The sequence below is a fragment of the Mustela lutreola genome, chromosome 3 (assembly GCF_030435805.1).
Source record: "Mustela lutreola isolate mMusLut2 chromosome 3, mMusLut2.pri, whole genome shotgun sequence".
In the NCBI taxonomy this organism is placed as follows: domain Eukaryota; kingdom Metazoa; phylum Chordata; class Mammalia; order Carnivora; family Mustelidae; genus Mustela; species Mustela lutreola.
In genome coordinates, this window is record NC_081292.1 from 38,399,324 (window position 1) to 38,421,430 (window position 22,107).

The 22,107-nt window shown below is 36.7% G+C and overlaps 1 protein-coding gene across 1 annotated transcript in view; it reads left to right on the forward strand.

The window, feature by feature from the left end:
- The window catches only part of STK3 (serine/threonine kinase 3), a 272,655-nt gene that overhangs the window by 185,292 nt on the left and 65,256 nt on the right, over nucleotides 1-22,107 (forward strand). The window contains exons 9-10 of the mRNA XM_059165944.1: nucleotides 7,481-7,673; nucleotides 21,066-21,241. Coding sequence (XP_059021927.1) covers nucleotides 7,481-7,673; nucleotides 21,066-21,241 — 369 coding nt within the window. The remainder of the gene's footprint in view (nucleotides 1-7,480; nucleotides 7,674-21,065; nucleotides 21,242-22,107) is intronic.

Below are 22,107 nucleotides of genomic sequence, written 5' to 3' on the forward strand. Positions count from 1 at the left end.
CAAACTTGGTTCAATGTTTTTATAATTTTATAGATTGCCTGAGCCAATTGTATGAATCCGGAGGTCCAACCTTCATTATCCCCTTGTAGATTCAACTCTAATGTGGCATATAGGAAGACTAAAAGTATTATTTCATACCAACCAAATGGAATGTTTCTTGTTAAATTTAATTGTCACAGCACTGAATCTTAAAAGGATAAGAGACAAATGACTCACGCATATAAAAATAGTTTAGTGTTTTGGGAATTAAACTGGTTGCAACCATGATAAAATACTAAACTAGCAGTCAATTTTTTAATAGAAATGTTTTCTATTCAGTTCTATTCTGTTCAGCTTTTTTAAAATAGAAAATCAACTTTTTCCCTTCCTCTTCAGTGGTGTCTACTGGAAAGAGTAAATTCCAGGTTGGCTTTTTTGTTTGTTTTTTAACTTTTGGACCAAGTACAGATCAGTTTATATATGTGTATGTCAGTTTTTTTCTCTTAGCAAAATGAAACATGCTCCAGCTAACCTGTAATATAAATTCATCCAGACTTGAGAAATGCTGTAAATAATTTTAAGGCCTTATAAAATTGGAAATTAGATCTTGGGCTTTAGAATCAGAATGACCTAGTTAGAATTCTTACTCCTCTACTTATTTGTTGTATCACCTTAGACAAATTATTAAACTCATTTGAACTTCAGGTTCATCATTTGCACACTTAGAGTTAATAATATTTCACAAGATTAATAAGAGGTTTAAATGGGAATATCCTACAAAAAGTCCTTAGCATAGTGCTTCTAACTCACTGATAACTGTTTTTATGATTATTAGAAAAATGATCAACTAATAACTCTAGTTAATAGCATTATTGTCCCTCTCAAAGTTTCTCCAATAGCCATGCTGTATTTTAAAACAATAAATTAGTTTAAATAAAATTCTACTCTAGAACCTAATGTAACATTGTCCTTAGTTTTGTGTTTTGGCACTACCTCATCATAAGGGCTTTAATATTAGTTTAATAGCTTATGTATTAAGAACAGGCTTTGTACTGGATACCAGGAATATAATAGTTAAGATTTGGTTATTGTCCTTGTAGATTTTGGAATCTAATGGGAGATTTGGACAAGTCAGGTTTATAGACAATGACAGTATTGTGTAGTAAGCATATGAATGGCATAAGCATGTGACAGTACAGAATAGGGCACCTAATTCTGTCTCAGGGTAGCTGAGCCGAGTAGGGATGGCTAAGTGTAGTTCTCTTAAAGAAAGAAGCTGTCAGATAAAGCACTCACCCAAATTCATGTATATGTGTGACTTATATAGTATGTATCCTTTAAGACTTAATTTAAGGGCAGCTTCCTCTGTGAGGCTTTCTTCATTTGTTATAGGCAGAGTTGAGGCCCTATTCTTGGTTCTCCCATTGTACTTTGCCAGTACTTTTTTCATAGTACTTAACAAATTGCCTAGGAATTTATTGTTCATATGTCAGTCAGTTTCTGTTAGACACCAGACTCCTTAACAAACCAAAGTGGAACAAAACTGTTTCTTATTTATCTTTGTATCTGCAAGGCCTATCCACTCCTTGATATATTACAAATTTACAATAAATGCTTATTGAATGAATTAGTAAGTAAAACTATAAATGGATCCAATCATTAAATAAATTTTTAATAAGTACGTGTTAACGTGCCAGGTGTCTGAGGCATTGGAGATTGATCAGTGAAGAAAGCCTCTGCCTCCATCAAACCATTCTAGTGGTAGAGAAGGCCAGGTATAGGCTATGAAGAATACAGAATGATAGAAAATTGTTGGAGACTTGGTCAGAACAAGGCTCACTAAGGTGGTGACATTTAAGTGGAGACTTGAGATAAGAAGAGGATAAAGCTGTCTTGTGGAAGAGCATTCCAGGTTGAGAGATCAGCCAGTTTAAAGGCTTGAGGAGGAACATGCTTAGAGTGCTCAGGAAACAGCCACGGGGAGGCCAGCATTGCTGGGACTTGGTGAGTGAGAAGGAATGTGATAGGAGATAGGTTTGGCAGATATTACTGAGCCAGATCACATTTGGCTGAGAGAGATTTTGGATTTTATTCTAAGTGCGATAGGAAGCCAAATGCAGGGTTTTGAGTAGGAGAATAACATGATGTGATTGATTTATCTTTTGAAAGAATCAGTCTGCCTATTGTTTGGGAGACTAAAGGGGGCAAGAGTGGAAACCGTGAAAACTGTGCAGATACTGTTTTTTAAATAGTTTTTAATAGTTTATATTTTAAAACTATATATATAGTTTACATATATAGCTTATATTTTTTAACACTTTTAATAGCTGTTTTGAATAGTATAAATAAGAGAAGATGGCAGGTTTCACCAGGATGGACCAAATAATTTGTATAAGACCCTTTGGGAATAGGAGATGGTGATATAAGCTGTTAAAATTGTAAGCCTGGGGACGCCTGGGTGGCTCAGTTGGTTAAGCAGCTGCCTTCGGCTCAGGTCATGATCCCAGCGTCCTGGGATCGAGTCCCGCATCGGGCTCCTTGCTTGGCAGGGAGCCTGCTTCTCCCTCTGCCTCTGTCTGCCTGTGCTCGCTCTCTCTCTCTCTCTCTGATAAATAAATAAAATCTTTAAAAAAAAAAAAAATTGTAAGCCTGTACCTCTAGCTCAAGTTTTCAAGATCAGAATTTAAATGTAAGTAAGGTACATGCATTTAGTGGAGTAGTGGACTAAGAAATATAAGAACTAGGTCCGTACTTCTGGTTCTGCTTTTAAATGGGTATGTGTCCTTGGGGAAGTCTCTCCCTTTCTACGAGCCTCATTTTTTTCAAATATAAAATGAGGTGTCAAATATTACAGGTTCATGATTTTATAGTTCTGTAAAAAAGTAAAAATATAATGAATGTTTACTGTACACAGAATACCAAATGAAAAACTTGAGTAGATTCAGAGGTTCTGTAAGACATTCTTATTTTTTTTTTAAAGATTTTATTTATTTATTTGACAGAGAGAGATCACAAGTAGACAGAGAGGTAGGCAGAGAGAGAGAGAGAGGGAAGCAGGCTCCAGGCTGAGCAGAGCCCGATGCGGGACTCGATCCCAGGACCCTGAGATCATGACCTGAGCCGAAGGCAGCAGCTTAACCCACTGAGCCACCCAGGCACCCAAGACATTCTTATTTATAAGAAATTTGTATTTATAAAAGATTTTACAAAACAGTTATTCACAGTATGAGATCATAAATTTAAATGCAGGAGTGTGTGATGTGGCTTATAAATTCTATAGAAGTTTGGAAAAGGGAGTAATTAATAAAGACTGAAGTAACCAGGAAGGTAACAGATGCTTGATGGGAGACTGTCCCATTTAGTTAAAATGGTTAGAGGAAAGAGCATTCTGGGTAGAGAAGAAGATATAAAGAAGAGGTCTTAATGACGTGGTGTGACATGGGTTTATAGCAGCTGGAGATTCAGTTAAGGTCAGCCTGACTAAATTGGAGGATATGTGAACAATGGGAAAATAAGATTAGCCAGAAAACACAAGGTAATGTAGAAGACATTAAAATCTAGGCAGAAATGTTTAGCTTTTAATGCAGGGAAGAACTGTGGCCATTAGAGATTTCAGTAGGATATTATGATATGCACATGGCAAGATTTCATTTCTCTCAAGAGAGCTTGGTATGGTACACGGACTTTGAAGAAAGTGTGAAACTACTTTGTTCCTGGTAACATGTAGGCATTTTGCATGTCTTTTCTCATTGATCATTATAACACCGGTGAAAGAAATTAAAATCTAGAGAGTATATATAGCCTGCCTAAAGGTCTCATGTCTATCAAGTGATTTGAGCCAGGTCTTGAAACTCGTATCTATCTGATGCTAGAAGGTCAGGGTGGAGAGACTGTTCAGTCAGGGAGCTTTTCCTGTATTCACCCAAGTATGAGGTAAACAGGAATTTACTCAGTAGCAGTAGGAATGAAAAAGAAGAGGTAGAGCTGGGAGAGAGATTTCTGAAGAAGAACTTGCTCACTGATTGAATGTGGGACATCAAAGAGAGAATAAACCTCAGAGGACCTGTTGGATTTTTACTCTCCGGTAGCTAACGAAGATTTCTCTGGTCTATAATAAGTAGCTGTTGGGGATTGTGGCAGACAGGAGAAACTAAAGAGGTGGATGGAATGATATCTGATTTGGAAATGTCGAGTTTTAAACATCATTGAGCCTTTAAGTGGTAAGTAAAGTCAAGAAGATTTCAGGATTTGGGAGTCTTCAACATATTAGATAGTCGAAGCTTAAGAGTGAAGAAGTCTCCTAAAAGAGACTCATCAAAGAAGCACAAAAGACTGAGAGGTCCTGCTGACTTCATTGTGCAGGTTTAGGAAGAGGAAGGGCTATCAAACAGCTGAGAACAATAGGGATGCTCCTGTTCTCTGTATTTATATTTGACCTCTGTCAGAATTAGGTTTTGCTTGTTCGCTCCCATTTAAAGTGGAATAGATGTAAATGAATTTCACTGCAGGATCAAGTTTTTCCAAATAATGGAATGTTTGGACTCTCAAACAGAATTTGTTAGTTTATTTTTATGGCCCTATTTCAGTTTATCTTTGGTGAACATTCTAAAGAGCAATTTTTTGTTCGTACTTCTATTACTGATTTGATCCTTCTGTGAATTCACATTAAAGAACTAATGGCTAAGATGTGATAACAAAAGCAATAAAAGGCAACTTAAGATACACAAGCAACAAAAGAAAGTAGATAAATTCAACTTCATCAAAATTAAAAACTTTTGTGCATCAAAGGAATCATCAAGAGAGTGAAAAGACAACCTGAAAATGTGGACAAATATTTGCAAAGGACATGAATAGACATTTCTCCAAAGAAGATACACGAATGGTCAGTAAGCACATGAAAAGGTGCTTAGCATCACTGCTTGTTAGGAGTGTGCAAATCAAGCCACAGCAAGATAACACATATCCACTAGGTTGGCTGCTATCAAAACAAAACAAAACAAAACAGAAAAGAATAAGTGTCAGTAAGAAGTGGAGAAAATGGAGCTCTGAGCACTGTTGGTAGGAGCATAAAATGGTGTAGCAACTGTGGAAACACCTTGGTGGTTTCTTAAATTAAAAAAAAGAATTATCATGTAGTACAGAATTACACTCCTTAGCATAGACCCAAAAATTTGAGAATAGGCATTCAAATAGATAACTTGTATACCAGTGTTCATAACAGCATTATTCACAACTAAAAGGTGTAAACAACCTAGTGTTCATCATCAAATGAGTAGGTAAACAGATGTGGTAAATATGTGTGTATACACACATATATACATATATATTCCATTACACACACACATATGTATATATTCCATTGCATATATATGTATGCAATGGGATATAATTCAGTATATATATGTATATGCGTATATACATATATACATATGTAATAGAATATTATTCAGTCTTAAAAAGGAATGAAATTCTGACACATGGCTACAACATGGATGAATTTTGAAGACATTATGCTAAGTGAAATAAGCCAGACACAAAGACCCATGTATTATTTGATTCTCCTAATGTGAGGTACCTACAAGAGACAAATTCATCATACCAGAAAGCAGAAAAGAGGTTACCAGAGATTGGGGGAAGGGAAGAATGAAGAGTTATTTTTTAATGGGCACAGAGTTTCTGTTTGGGATAATGAACAAGTTCTGGAGGTGGATGTTGGTGATGACTGCATTAATACTGTGAATCTACTTAATGCCACAGAACTATACATTGACAAATTATTGAAATTTGGTGAATTTTTTGTTATATATTTATCATAATTTTAACCAAAAAAGCCAATGGCATTTGTATAAGGTTATGTAAATGTTATGGCTGTTAGAATAGTGCCAACATATTCCGTCTTTAATGTGTTCTCTTGTGTTTGTCTTGTCACCATATTATATGTTCTGCATTTGTTGATAATATACTTTTCCTAATCCTTATTTTATTTTTTTTAATTTAAATTCAAATAACGTATAGTGTGTTATTAGTTTCAGAGATAAATGTCAGTGATTCATCAGTCTTATATAAGACCCAGTGTTCAGAGCGTCATGTACCTTCCTTCATGTCCATCACCCAGTGATTCCCCTGCCTTCCAGCAAGCCTCAGTTTGTTTCCTATGATTAAGAGTCTCTTATGGTTTGTTTTCCTCTCTGGCTTCATCTTGTTTTTCCCTCCCTTCCCCTGTGATCCTCTGTTTTGTTTTCTTAAATTCCACACATGCGTGAGATCATATGGTAATTGTCTTTCTTTGATTGACTTATTTCACTTAGCATAATACCCTTTAGTGCCATCTGTGTCATTGCACATGGCAAGATTTCATTTTTGATGGCTGAGTAGATTTCCACCATTTATTTATTTATATATACCACAGAACATATGTATGTATCTGTGTATATATATATATATATGCACACACACATATACACATACCACTTCTTCCTTATCCATTCATCTGTCAATGGACATCTAGGCTCTTTTCATAGTTTGACTATTGGACATATTTGACTAGTGGTGCTTCAAACATTGGGGTACAGGTGTCCCTACTGATCACTACATTTGTATCTTTGGGGTAAATTCCTAGCAGTGCAATTGCTGGGTCATAGGGTAGCTCCTTTTTCTACTTTTTGAGGCACCTCCATTCTGTTTTCCCGAGTTGGCTACACCAGCTTGCATTCCCACCAACAGTTAAGAGGGTTCCTCTTGCTCCACATCCTCACCAACATCTGTCATTTCCTGACTTGTTAATTTTAGTCATTCTGACTGGTGTGAGGTGGTATCTCATTGTGGTTTGGATTTGTATTCCCCTGATGCCATGAGATGTTGAGCATTTTTTCAAGTATCTGTTGGCCGTTTAGATGTGCTCTTTGTAGAAATGTCTGTTCATGACTTCTGCCTATTTCTTGATTATAATCCTTATTTTAAAAAACAACTAGAAGCCTTCTATTTCAGCAAACAATTTCTGTGCTTGAGCTTTAATTATTTAAAACTTTAGATTATTGTGGATAACTTTGACTCTTACAGTAAATCTGTGTGTGTGTCTTTATATTAAAATTAGTAGTTATAATAGTATTTTTTGTTATTAAAAGTAAAATGCTTTTATTATTAAATTATAAAATATTTCTATAAAATTAAGACAGGGATGGGCAAAATAGGTGAAAGGGAGTGGGAACTACAGGTTTTCAGTTGTGGAATAAAAAAGTCATGGAGATGAAAGGTGTAGCACAGAGAAAATAGCCAATGGTATTGTAATAATATTGTGTGGTGACAGAAGTATCTACACTTATGGTAAGCATAGCATAACATAGATGTTGAATCGCGATGTTGTACACTTAAAACTAGTGTAACATTGTGTGTCAGCTCTACTTCAATTAAAAAAGTATAGTATGCTTGTCATGTTGTTAAGAATGAAGAAGTCTAGCTGTCTTAGAAAAGTCTTCCTTCATTACAGTATTTCTGCTTGCAGGATGAAGATGAGCTGGACTCCCACACCATGGTGAAGACTAGCTCAGAGAGTGTGGGCACGATGAAGGCCACGAGCACGATGAGTGAAGGCGCCCAGACCATGATCGAACATAACAGCACGATGTTAGAGTCCGACTTGGGGACCATGGTTATAAACAGTGAAGATGAAGAAGAACAGGATGGAACTATGAAAAGTATGTGGCTTTTTCCCATTGAATATTAATTTTCTATTTTAAAAGCACACTTCTATCAAAACCAGGTTAGTTTTGTCTTACTTTTTTTGGACAGTTGTGGAAAATTTTGTTTCTGGGCATTATTTAACAGTAAAAAAAGTATGGCATAAATACAATTTTAAAAAAAATTTTAGTATAGCAGAAAGCAGCATGTCTCTATTTGAGGGTTATGGAACTTTTTTCTGTTAAAAGATGCTAACCCGTAACTTAATTTAATTTGTGAAGTATTTTAGAGATAAAAAGATAGCATTCCTAACATTTACTTTTCCAATAAAAAAAGTGAACATAAAATTCTGTTCCAGTAAATACAACATAATATTATTTCATGTTGTCTAAATTATCAGTTAAGCCACAGATGACATGAAGTGCAAGCCTAAGAGAAGAAATAAGGGCTTGGTTGGGAAAGGAAGAAACACTAGGAAGAAGGATCAAGAGACAGGGATACTCCTGGAGAAAAATCAATTCAGTGCATATTTATTACCATTTGTCATACGTGAGGCACCATGCCAGGCATGCTGCGGGGGCTAAAATGACGATTAAGACTTTTTCTCTGATCTCTGTTGCTTACAGAGCGATGAAGACAGAGATACTTTCACAGACTAGCATTTCTTTTTGTGTATATATAGATTTTTAAGGATTGCAGTTAACAAGGCAGGACCTTGTGATTTCACAGTTATAGGCCAAAGCAGATTAAGTCCCTTTTGATACCCACTGACCTTCCTCTTCTCCCTGTTGCCCTAGTCATGTGTGGTCAGTGTCAAAGTCTAAGTACTAGGCTGGTCTCCACTACACAGCACTGCTTCTAAATGGCACAAAAGCAGTAATACATGATTTCTTGCATTATAGAGCCTAGAAAGTTATATTCAGGGATTCGTTTCTATTATAAAATGAAAACAGGAAGCATTTTCCTCTGTGACATTGTTTTCTTTTTGCTACTCCCCGAAAGAGGCTGCTTAGGAGATCTTACCTCATGGCTTTAAGCCATTCGTTCACTGCTCTTACTTTCTTCCCATTTCCTAGTACATACAGCGCATTATGGTTGTATACTTTGAAAGGGAGGGTCATGAAGCACAAAATGCAAGCAGATTGCCATGTAGTTATTCTTGGGGGGAACTGGGAAAGGGATATGAATTTATTTTTAATCTCCCACAACTGGTGAGTCTTCTGAGCCTTTGCTATGGAAAGCAGCCTGAAACAAGTATTCCTAGCTAGGCTTCTGCCTACAGTAGGCATTCTGCATCCAGAACTTGCTTACCCAGCTGTACTGGATGGTCTTAGAGCCTCCAAAGCCAGCCAGTGTTAGGGTACAAGTTATGTGTCCTGTAGATCAAGAAGACCCTATGATAAGACACTTTACAACATATTACCCATTAGCATGGAGTATCGCTTTTCCGCAGCTGATAAAATTCTTTTACTTAAACTCTGTAATTCTTAGCAGACTGGTTAGATGACCATTGGGTGCTCTGTTGTATCTTCTAGACAGCTACTGATCTCCCTACAAAACTACATAAACAACTTTTTCTGTGCAGTCACATAGTTGAACATCAACATATAATCACTGGTTATTAAAAAGGTTTTATACTGTAAAATTCATGCCGGATTATATTTAATCCAACATTATATTTCAAGGACGAAATATGTGATGATGATTTATCAGACATCATACTTGGAAATTACAGTACAGATTTCCATGTATTTTTTTGTAGTGAGTTTTAGCTTTGACAGCCACAGAAATCATTCAATATATGTTATAATTTTATGTCCTAAATATATTTTTTTGGTCACAGAGATTTTACTGAAAGCTCATTGTTAAGCTGAGCAGATAGTGGCTTATATACTTGAATTTGTTTATGTGCTTTAGCAAATTTTAAATCCCATGAACCAACTTTCCATGTATTTTAAGTATCTATAATTTAGACATCATTCTGTGGGAATGTATGTGGGACTTCTGTGTTCCCCAAAATCTAATCAAGTGATATTAGTGTAACCTGCAGGGTTATTCATACTGTAATATAGCAATAGTAAAGAAAATAAAGAATTTATTGAGGCAGAACTTACTTTCCCTGAAACTACATAATTAGTTGCAGGGTTTTTTTTTCATGATCTTAATCTTCTTTAAAACTTCTTATTTTAGTTGATATGAATTCTCAGGTTATGTCATATGAAAACCCCATTTGCTAATTTGTCTTTAGCATTTTTGCCCCCCCAAATTATAGCAACATATTATTTTTAATTTTCTAAAATCTCTACAGTGTTAAATTGTGTGCTAAAGATCCTGATTTCCGTAACGTTTTCCATTGGAGTCTCAAATGAATTATCATATTCTTGTCAGTTTAAATTATGTTCGCATACTCTTTATACCTTTATTCATGAATCTCAAAATTATGGACCTGTTTCCCTTAACTCTGAGAAGTGTGGGATATGACTATAGGAAGCAAAGTTACTAAAAGATCTTTTGAAGGGAAGTAGAGAAAAGTGAGAAAAAAATGTTCAAAATTTGATCTGTTTTTTTAAAAAGTGGGCCTAAGAGCATGTCCTCAGAAGAGCTCTCCAAATCTGTTTTCAGCATCGACGGCCTTCCTCTCACTCAAAACTTTCCTATGTGTTTCTCGCTCTCAGCTCTTTCTCCTACAAAGTGGCTATTTTAGACCTTCACGAAATTTCTTCCTGCCACTTCTCTTCTCAGTTTCAATAGATGACCTTGCTTTCTGCTTCACAGAAAAAAAAAAAAATTAAACATTATCCTGTGAGAATGTAGAGATGCTATTTAGGTGTTTGGTATAAGATAGAAAAATTAAGTCATCCTTGACTCCGCTTTCTTCCTCACCCCTCACTGAATGAACACCACCTCATGAGTTCCGCCTCCTGAATATCTCTGTTCTCTTCCTACCATCTCTGTTGCCTTTCGTTAGTGTAGCTCCTCATAGTCTATCACATGAAAGGTTTCCTAATTGATCCCCTGCCTCTATTGTTGGTTCCTACACTCCTCACAGATACATCATCTCTGTCTTCTGCTTATGGCTCTCCAGCAACTGCCCACTGCTCGAAACTTAAAGCCCAGTGTGGGTTAAAAGCCAGCAGACACTCCAATGTCTGCTCCCCTTTCTGTTTTCTTGGCTCACTGTTCCCTGTCTAGCTCTTTTAAGAGCTCTTCAGCTTTGAAAATGCTCTTTTATGCCTTTAGGCTTTTGCTCTGCCCAGTCCCTCTGTTTGGATTGCTGGTTCCTTGGCTAATTCACATCATCCTCTTAGGTGCAGTTAAAGGGTTGCTTCCCTTACTGACCCAGGTTGGGGATGTTGCTCCTCCCCCCATAGGCTACCGCCTCACTTCATGCTGTTATTCTGAATAGCGTTTGTCATACTATTTCCCATTGCTTGTTTCTCTGTGTTCCCAATGCTTAATGCAATATCCAGCACAATAGTAAAAGTTCATTAAATATTTTCTGACCAAATAATGCGGTGTTGTGAAAAAACCATGGGATTTGAAGTCAGACTGCGTTTAATTGTGTTCCTCTTTTCTGAGCTTCAGTGGTGTGTATTTGTGTCTCTGGTTTTTGTGTGTCTGTTTGTATGTGTGTGAGTGTGGATTCATTTAGGTAGATCCATAAGGCACCTAGCAGGGTAGGTCATCAGTAAGGGATAATCTCCATCTGCTCAGTCTATCAGTTTGGCCTTCAAACAGCGTGGAAAGCTAGAGCATCTGGAGAGCCCAGCCCTGCTTCCCGCACAGTGAGGGAGGCCTGGTCTATCTGAGGCTGCTCATGTTGAGCCATTCTACTCAGTGGCTCTGTCCTTTTCCTTCCAAAGGCAGACTTTTGCTCCCACCCTCCCCTGCCTCCTCCAAGACCTTGTGCCATCTCTAGTTACTCAGTAAGATAGCCAGAGGGGATTCTATAGAAAGTAATGACTTCCAAAATGAGCGAGGTGGCACAGACATAAATGTGAGCGATTTGAATGGCAAGATGAGGAAATGGTAAGGGAGCATTCAGCTGGTTTGATTACCTCCTCAGTAGAAGTATGATTGCTAATGCATGTTGAGATAACTTGCAGGTGGGAGAACTATACTTCGCTGTTTGTGCAATTTGATGTCTCTGTGAGAAAAATGGGAAAAAGTACTACAGAAGCATGAAAGAGTCTCTTGAAATTTGAATTTCTAATGAAATTTGAATTTCATTATTATTTTTTATTTTCAGAAAAGAAAAATGGTTGGATTTCTCAAATTATAGCTGTCATCAGTGGAGGGTCTGGCATGTGCCAACATTGTGCTTAGGACTTTGCCTACATGATCTCATTGACTCCCCACAAGGACCCTATAAAATAGCATTGTTACTACCATTTGCCCCTAGGGAAACTGAGCCTTGGCAGTGTGAAATGACTTGTTCAAGGTCTCACAGCAAGTAAGCAGTGGAACAAGTCTATAGATCCAGGTTTGGCCCCCAGATCATATCATTACTCAGGGGCTGGTGGATTTGACATCCCTCTTGGGCAGAAGTCTAAAACATCTATGAATTCTTTAGAAAAGGAGACCTGGGTCATTATAACTCCACATAGGTTTGCTGGGAACAAATCATATCAGAATATTACTATTTCCTTTTTTAGACAGCATTGTTAAGCTTCTCAGTCAGAGGAAGTGCTGGGTTTGGATATTGTGTTTTAGGAGTTTGGGAAAGTATTTGACAAGGACTCTGTAGAGGTCCTTGTAGACACTATGGTATGAAGTAGCTGATGTTCTGCTCTGAGGTTTGAACGGTGGTACCTGGATAGGCTTGTATCAGTCAGGGCTGATTGGAGGAAACAGAAACTTCCCTAGGTGTTTTAAACATAAAGAGATTTAAGTCAGAGATGGAAATATTAACAGAATCAGTGGAAAGGTTGGAGGAAAGGGCTGTGTAAACTAGGCCTCTAGGAATGAGTCCTCCTGTATCCCAGAAGCGACCCCTCGTGGGACCTACTACTACTGCTGTCGTCAAGAAGGCAGTGAATCCAGAGGCTGCCGGTAACCTCTGGAGTTCCGTACTACAGACTGAGCTCTTCCAGGATGCAAATGCTCCCACCATCCCTGTCCCCCTGGAGGCTGGCGACTGGTGCTGGTATGCTGCTGGGAGACTCTCACAGCTTCATAACTGTGCTTGCCGGAGGCTCATGGCCTCTGCCTCCCCTGTTGCCTTCCCACTCATGAAAAAGTGCGCTTATTCGGATAAGATGCAGGGAGTTCTGGGAAGCACAGTGTTTAGCTCTCCAGAGGCAATGCGGCAGTGGCTACATTTCAGTCAGCCATAGTGTTAAATCATAAATTGTCAACGAGAAGATTTCTTACTGATGCCCTAGGGCTTAGACCTCAGTCCTGGCTAGGCTCAGCATTTTTTACAGAAACTTGGATGAAGCTATAGAATGAAAGTCTGTTAGAATTGCAAATGACAGGAAGTGAAACAAAATAAAAATATATTCTAAGACACGATCAGGATCCTCTGAGATCTCCACAGGCCAGGAGCAGTGGGCTTGATTTACCAGATAAACCCTGCTCCTGGGTCCGTGTAACTAACCTCACAAGTGCCCATCATTTGCAGGAGCCCCTCAGAGATGCCAGTTCTGCAGACCAGAGTAGGGCCTGGGCAGCTCTGAAAAATAAATTTAAAAAATTGAAAAAACACAACTGTACAAGTACTTCTGATGTGGCTAGGACTGATAACCAATTTTTTAGAACATGGAAATAAGCAGCTTCACTCTGCTCTCTGCACCTAGAACTTGTTTGGAGTATTTCAGAAGGATGGAGACACAGTGGGGCATGTTCATCAGGGAGTGAGCCAGATGGTAAAGTAGCACGGAGGCCATGATGTATTAAGAGGGAGTGGAGGAGGATGCCTGGGTGGCTCAGTCCGTGAAGTGTCCAGTTCTTGATCTCCGCTCAGGTCTTGGTCTCAGAGTGGTGAGTTTGAACACTGGGCTCCACATTGGGTGTGGAGTCTGCTTTAAAAAAAAAGAGTGGGTGGAGGTCACGTTTAGGTTTTACATTGTTTATTTACGTTAACCTTTCATAACCAGTTTATCAGTGATTAAATATTGGGTTAAGTGATTGTAATTGAAGAGATATTTTTAAAATGTCCTTTTTTCATACACCTGTAATATCGTAATGACTTTTAAAATATATCACGCTTTATTGTTTCATTTTGGACAATATATTTATGTAGTTTCATTTAATTACTAAGAGAAAGAAAAGTGGGTTTTGCTTCAGATTTTTAGGAGTTTAGCCTGGAAGTAGGTTCTAGATTGATTTTAAAAGGGTTTAGGAGAGTACCAAGAATATTCCTGCTCTCTCATTCATCTAATGTCCCTAGACGAAATTGTGAGAGACCTTTGCTCTGAGCAGCAATGTCCATGTCCCATTTTTTGCTTAGTGACATCTTCTCTCTAAGCTCTGGTTCATTTCCTTTCCTTCCTTCTTCCTCCCCAAACCTATTTTAGGAAAGTATCAAATATACAATTATAAAATGATTAATAATGTTTTATGTTTATTAGTCATCCCCCCCTGCCAAATTACAGAGCTTTGGGCCAAAGGAGTAAATTGCTAAGGAAGGAATTTGATGGCCAAGAAACAATTAACCAGTGTGGCAGACTGTGTAGGGGATATCCCATTCCCACATCAAGAGCTGACCATTCTTTCATGAAAAACTGCTGTATGCTTCGCTAAGATTGATTTAGTGCATGACATGACAATAAAGGTGACACAGTGAACTACAGCTCCCACTTGCAGCTGGGTGTAAATACCCATAATAATACTGGGTATCCAGCAGCCCTTGGTTTACCCTTATAGAGGTACAAAATGTCCAGCGAATGTGTGGCTATAGTGGTTTGGAGTTAGTTAGTTACCTGTAGGTACTGAATATGTTCTGCTCTCTGTGTGCTCTTGATCCGTGGGATGTGGAATGTTTAATGATGTGTGACCCAGCTTGGACCTCTTATTTTGGTCATAGGATACCTCTTTTACTAGTAAAAGCACTAACAAGCATGGAAATAGTAAGAGTCTTTCTTGTACAAATGAAAATTTGTCTTTCTTGTAAAGGCCTCTGAAGAAAGGGTTTCCATAGACACACAGTGGCCATTACAATGGTCATTACTCACACAGGAAATCATCCTTTTCATTTAACTAAAATCCTTGGGCTTCAATCTGTCTGTTTCCCTTTATTCTGCCCTCATTGAAGATGGAAAACAGCTGGTCACTATTTTCTGTGGAAGAAGCCTTCAAATACCCTCGGATACTTATTAAATTGTATCCTCAGACTTTTTCTGGCTGAACAATTTCAGTCCCTGTAACCTTTGTGCAGGTATTATTTTCTAAGCTTTTAATCTTTTTTATGAATAGCCTCTGGATCTTCTCCATGTTGTCCGTATCCTCCTTTGTTTTAAAATAGTCTGATGAAGTTAAGAAAAAGCTGATGTCAGTAGCTTCTGTATTAACATCCTGGTTTTTATATGTATTCACCATACTCTTGGCAACAAATTAAAGGACAGATTTCCAAGATCATTAATCAGGTGGAACACCCACATCTTAAAATATTTTTAGAAGAACAAATTAGGTAATATTCATAAATCCCTTTGATGTTGAAATATCTAATGCTAAAGTTGTGATTAATTGTTGTTTCATTCCCTATACTTAAGTGTCTGGGTCATAATCATGTTAAGAAATTAAAAATTAAACAAATTACATTTTGTTAAAGTATTTTAGGAATTCCTTTCTATATTTAAATTTTCATGAAGGCATTTTACCTGTTTAGAAGACATGTGCAAATTAAGAAAGTTAATAACTTATTGTGGGTAGACTGGCATATTTGCTCAAGGTGTATTATATTCACACAATTTAGTTTCCTTGCACATGTTCTAGGGAATGTGTGAAGGAGAAGGAAAACAATTTTTTTCTTTAAAATCTCACATGCACAAAGGGATTGAGTGGTGATTATTTTATTCTCTATTGCTACAGAATTTTTAGTTCCACAGCAAGTAGTTGAAGGAATTGGAGCCAAAATTGTGGAACAAGGTCATTTGGAACATTAAATTTATTATTAAAATAAAAATATATTTTTATAAGCTAGGGTCAGAATTCAGCTGCAACTAGAGAAATTGTTGTCAGTTTAATGTGATTATTCTTTCTGTGTTTAAAAAAAGTATTTGCCATAGCAACCATAATCACGTAAGACAGAGCTTACAGCCCCAAGACTTTGTGCTTCACTCTTCTGTTAAAGGACCTACTATTTCTTCTTCCCTGTTTAAAAAAATAAAGTGTCAGAATGTCATTCTGTCTGTCCCACACTTCTGTGAACATGCATTTCATTGTGGACCCCGTTGCACACAGTAGGCATGTGTTCGACATTGTGTAGTTAAACATTACTAGGCAATTAGAGCTGCCTTCCACCCCATAACTTTTAAAACAAACCTAACCTATTTTTGACCTTAGAAAATTTAAAAAGTGGCTTTTAAAATTTTCTTTATATATAACACAGATATGTTCTAAATGTTAATACTGTTTTAAATTAAATAATGGAAAATATTTGGAACTATATGTATATACATTTGTGTAAAAAATTATGTATCTGCATATCATGTTGTAAAGTCATCTGAAAAGAAAAAGCTAATGGAATAGACTGCCTTCTTTTATTTAAGTTGGGTGTTAGGCTTTTGTTAACTCTCCGTAGGAATGATTATTTCTAACTTAGGAATGGGTTAATTTCCAAAACTTTGAGTGCAGAGCCCGACAGGCATAGGTTTTTAGACCAGCCTGTAAAAGACACTTAAAAATTCTAATGTATCTGAAATGCAGTGAAAATTAAACCACTGTGTAGAGTAGTAGATTTCAAGTTTCAAATTGGGGTATTCCTGTTATAAAACAAGATTGCTGCTCCTACAACTTCCTATGTCCTCCAATTGGGAATAGAAAGATATCAGTTAGGGACTGAATTTGGCTATATGTACCCAGAACCCCAAATAATATGGCTTTAACAAAATAGGATTAATTTCTTTTCTCATTTAACAAGAAATACAAAAACAGAGTGTCCTGCATTGGTAGAGTGATTTCATGCTGTCATTAGAGATCCTTTTTGTAACACCAATTTAATCTTCCCTTGTCCTCCTGCTTACAGAATAACTGCTAAATCTTCAGCCATCAAGTCTGCATTCCAGGCAGGAAGAAAGAGCAGGAAGAAACAGGGTGGGGTAGAACCCATATCAAGAAAATAGAGCTTGCCCAGAAACCCTTTTCTCTTATGTCATTGGCCAGAGTTGTATTACCTGGCCATTCCTCTCCCCAAAGAAGGGAGCACCTATAGATATTAGGTAGGCAGATTTTTCATTTTGTGGCACTGGGACACTATTGCTGACTCATATGTCTTGGGACAGAAGCTCCTGATGAAGACTCGGTTAGGACCAGCACAAGACTGTTGGGAATGTAAGTGTAGATTCCCAGAATGAAATTTCTTAGTGATTATTTTTTTTTCCTTTTGGTCTGTCTCCTCCCTTTTTAATTGTCCCTACTCATTTCTGACCATGTTTTTACTCTTCTTGAGTCAATGCAGACAAGAATACTGTCTGGCTTTATCATTTTTCCTTACTCTGCATCTCTAAAGGAAGTGCCTACCCAACCCATCTTACTTTTTCATGTGAAGGTTTTATAAAAGACTAAAGTTTCTGCTGCTTTATTCTCTGTATTGGAAAAGCAACTCAGAGATTTTATTTTTCTCCTCCCCTTTCCTGCGCGTGTTGCTGCTCTTAAAATGTAGGCCGTTTTAGAATAGCTACTCTGTAAATATTAGTTTCCGGGGCACCTGGGTGGCTCAGTGGTTAAGCCTCTGCCTTCAGCTCAGGTCATGATCTCAGGGTCCTGGGATCAAGCCCCTCATCAGACTCTCTCTGCTCAGCAGGAAGCCTGCTTCCCCCTCTCTCTCTGCCTGCCTCTCTGCCTACTTGTGATCTCTGTCTGTCAAATAAATAAATAAAATATTTATAAATAAATAGATATTAGTTTCCAATAAGAAAAGATTAATCTTGTATTTACTCAGATATAGAGGTCTGAATTAAGAGTCACTGGTATATCCAGAGATCCCTGACTGCTTCAGTGCAGCACCAGGACATTGGTGAAGATGCTGGAATGAAGAGTTTCATACCTCCTAGATGAAGAGAAAACAGGGAAGGCTGTCAGGAGTTTCTGTGCTGAAGCCAGTGTTGACTGGAGGGAAGGGCACTAAGCAGTGGGAACCTGGCCTGGTGGGGGAAGCCAGGCATCAGGAAGTGCTGTTTTCCTCAAGGGATTCAGAATGTAATAATATGTTTTGGGTTTTTTGTTTTGTTTTGTTTTTTGTTTGTTTGTTTATTTTGTTTTTCTCAAAGTACCTCCATATATGAAATTTATTTTTTTAAGAGAATGCTGTCTAGGAGTTTGCTTCAGTGAAACGTTCTCTGTATTTGTCATATGCAGTTAGTAATTGTGATCCTCATGGATTTCTTACTGTCCCAGGAATTAGTTCCCAGTGAAACCATTTTGACTCTCTCTGATTCTGATATTACTATATAAACATTGATAACCCTGTCTAGTACCAAATATCAAAGTTTTGAGATCTTTCTGCATGTAAGCCATCCTAAGACTGGCTGGTTCAAAGAAGAACTTACAACACCAATAAATAATCCTGTTACAAAATTACTCTTAAAGAAAGAAAAGAATATTGAACAAAGAAAGGTTTTATTTGAGGGAGTATCTTTTTTCCCCTCAATCATTTGATTTACTCAGTTATTTTATGGAAAATTTATTGAGCTGCACTTGTAATGTTTTATTTTTTATTCTCATAGAAAGGGCACAGGTGGAGGATAATTGAGGTTAAATTCCTGGATTTATTTTGGAATAAAAGGTTGCCATAGGAACCAAATTTCAATTCTGAAGATTGAAAAAGATGTCTTATAATGATGAGGCCCAGACATGAATTAAGGGTTCTTAAAATTTGATGAAAATGTTAATGGAATGTGTATGTCCCATCCAAATGTCAGTAATTTAACCTTGTCAGATGAACCAATTTCTTTTTTTAACAGTGGGAGATTTTAAGGACGAAAGTTGAAGATAAAGTATCACAAACCCAAAATCTTTATATTACATATATTGATCATTAAAATATATCTTTTCTCCCATATTTTGGTCCTTCTTAACATACAACTAAAGTTTGCTCTGACTGGAATCTAAAGGCAGCTTTGGCTGTTTTCTTGATACACTGTCCCTCAGGAGTTCTTTTTTCATGGATTTTTATTTGAGATATGAGAGTGTTCTATGTCCTGAAAGTTTACTATGAATATTGATGTTTTATACTATCCTAATTTTTATGGAATGCCTCAGTATCTTTTCCGGGAGTACCATTTGGGTCCCAGATGTCTTGTCACACTTATTTTCAAGGCTTCTAAAGCCTGAGCAGCTCTAATTAGAGGATGAGTCTTTAGATAAACAGTTTTGGGTTCCTTTTTTTTCCACTAACACATGCATATTCTGAATATTAGATTCCTTCTGACTTTACTGGGACAAATCTACAGTCTAGATTTACTGGGACAAATCTACAGACTACAGTCTAAAAATTGTAGTAGTCACAATAATTTCTCAAATTTATTGCCAGTACACAGTTGCTAGTAATGAAATACTAGCAAGCCTCTACTAATTCAAAAGTAATGATGTTGAAAAGCCACATACCATCCCATTAGCTCTTCCTCATGCCATCAATGTTGAACATCTGGGTGGATAATCAGAAACACTCATTGATGATCATAGTTATCTTATTTGTGAAATTATTTGGGTAAAGGATTTGGGTTTCTGCATTAGGGAACTTATAATTTAATGAAAAGGTAAACTCAAAAACATATATAAAAGATATAATTCTTACTAATAATTATTCTTGTTTGCTTACATTATATCATAATGACTCATTTGATCAGCGATTAAGTTCAACCATCATCATCAGAACACCTGTGAGAAAATGAAAAAGGCCTCTGCATAGGTATTAAAAAATAACATCACTTGCAAATAAAGATCTGCAGATGTATAGAGAAAAACTTGGTTAACATAATAAGCAGGGTCTTGAGATGCTTGTACAACCCAGGTTCATTGTAGCATTATTCACAATAGTCAAAAGATGGAAGCAACTCAGGTGTTCATTGCCAATGAATGGATAAACAGAATGTGACGTATACATACAGTGGAATATTATTTAGCTTAAAAAGGAAGGGAATTCTTTTTTAATTCCTTTCTTTTTTTTTTTTTATTATGTTAGTCACCATACAGTACATCATTAGTTTTTGATTTAGTGTTCCAAGATTCATTGTTTACATATAACACCCAGTGCTCCATGCAATATGTGCCCTCCTTAATAACCCATCACTGGGCCAACACCTCCCCCCACCCTCTGTCCCTCTAAACCCTCAGTTTGTTTCTCAGAGTCCACAGTCTCTCATGGTTCGTCTTCCCTTCCAATTCCCCCCACTCTTCATTTGCTCCTTCCTTCTTCTAATGTCCTCCATGCTATTCCTCATGTTCCACAAGTAAGTGAAACCAACACATACTACAACATGGACATTGAACTTCAGAACTTAGCTTTGGCTCTAGAACTGGTAGGTTTGAGGTAACAATAACTCACCTCAGATGGCAGAGTCCAATAGTAAGCAGCAGGGAAGTCAGAGGTAGAACTTAGACATGAGCTTTAGAAATAAAAAATTGGTTTTCTGACTTAAAAAAATATGTCAGAACTCTAGAAATAGAACTTAGAAACAAGGTCTGGGCTGAAGTGAGAGTCAGGAGTTAGATATAAATATGGTAGGTGAAACCACGGAAGTCTAGGATGAGATGGAATCAGCTAAAAAGACTAGAAGGAAGACTAGAAGGAAAGACTAGAAGGAAGACTAGAACACAAACCTGGGTAAGTCCTTATAACTTCTTTAGTTTATAGTGATGTACATTGACAATAACAATACAGGCTTACATATTTACAACTAAACACTTAGGCTTTAAAATTTTACTTCATTTGACAAATTTCAAATATACTGAAATGATTTTTAATGAAATTATGATAAAGATTCTTGCCAAAATTCTGAAGTGTTTCTACAATCTAAGAATATTATAGATCTTTGCCTATAGAACTTTGCCTAATCATGAATTCTTATGTGGCCTCGCTAATTTTGTTTTCCTTTGTTCGTCTTTAAATTGACAGTGTTGGCTTTGAATCTGACCAGTGCAAGTGTATTATATTGCTGAATAAAAAAAAAAGTTTCATACTTCTATAAGAACCATACTTCTTTAAATATAAGAACTTATACCCTCCCTGTGTTCCTTGTTTACCTAAGGAAACGCAACTTCACCACAAGTACAAAGACCGTCTTTCATGGACTACTTTGATAAACAGGACTTCAAGAATAAGAGTCATGAAAACTGTAATCAAAACATGCATGAACCCTTCCCTATGTCCAAAAATGTTTTTCCTGATAACTGGAAAGTTCCTCAAGATGGAGACTTTGACTTTGTAAGTACATTTTAATTCTTCCATTTGTGTTTCATTCTTCTTCATTTTACCATCACATTGAGAAACACAGTTTTTTGTCTTTATAAAATTTAGACTGGTATTAATATTCAGCATGTACCTATATATGTTGGTAAGGGAATGGTGGAACTATAGTTGGCGTATAGACAGGCACTTGGAGAGAAATATAAATAATTCCTTAGATCAGATCCCAAATTTAGAGAAATATGTAGGATTCTTTAAAATGACAGCTATGTTAAAAATGTTTTTAAGTAATGCAAATAGGAGATACTCTGACGGTCAGTAAATTTAGTTTCCAAAATAAATGATGCAAAGGTATTTATGACATAGACTTTTGATATTTGCCTCAACTCTGAAAAGTAATTGAATTAGTTTCTACTTGAGTAAGTGTTAATTCCACTTGGTTTGTCAGAAATAATAGTTCTGTTGTATATCTAATTAGCATACAGATTTCAATGTAAAACTGTGCCTTATTGCTTCTTTGTTATATTTTCTCTTTATTTCTTCTGCCCTATTCCATGTTGTTCATTTCTCTTTTTTATTTAATTTTCTCGTATGCGTTCCACAATTCATTGTTTATGCACCTCACCCAGTTTGTTATTTTCTTTTAAAGAATGTGTAATATAGGTAAACAGTTCTGACACAAGTATTTCCATATCTTGAGGGAGCAAATTCTCTCTTTGAGGAGTAGAAGGTTTTTTGAAGTAAATTTTTACTTTAGCATGTTTTAAATAATGCTACTTTTACATATTCTGTAAGATTTTTTCCACATAAAATAACTACAATCCTTTATAGCTATAAATATTAATAACTGCATTTATTTGTAAGTAAATAGAATTTTAGATATC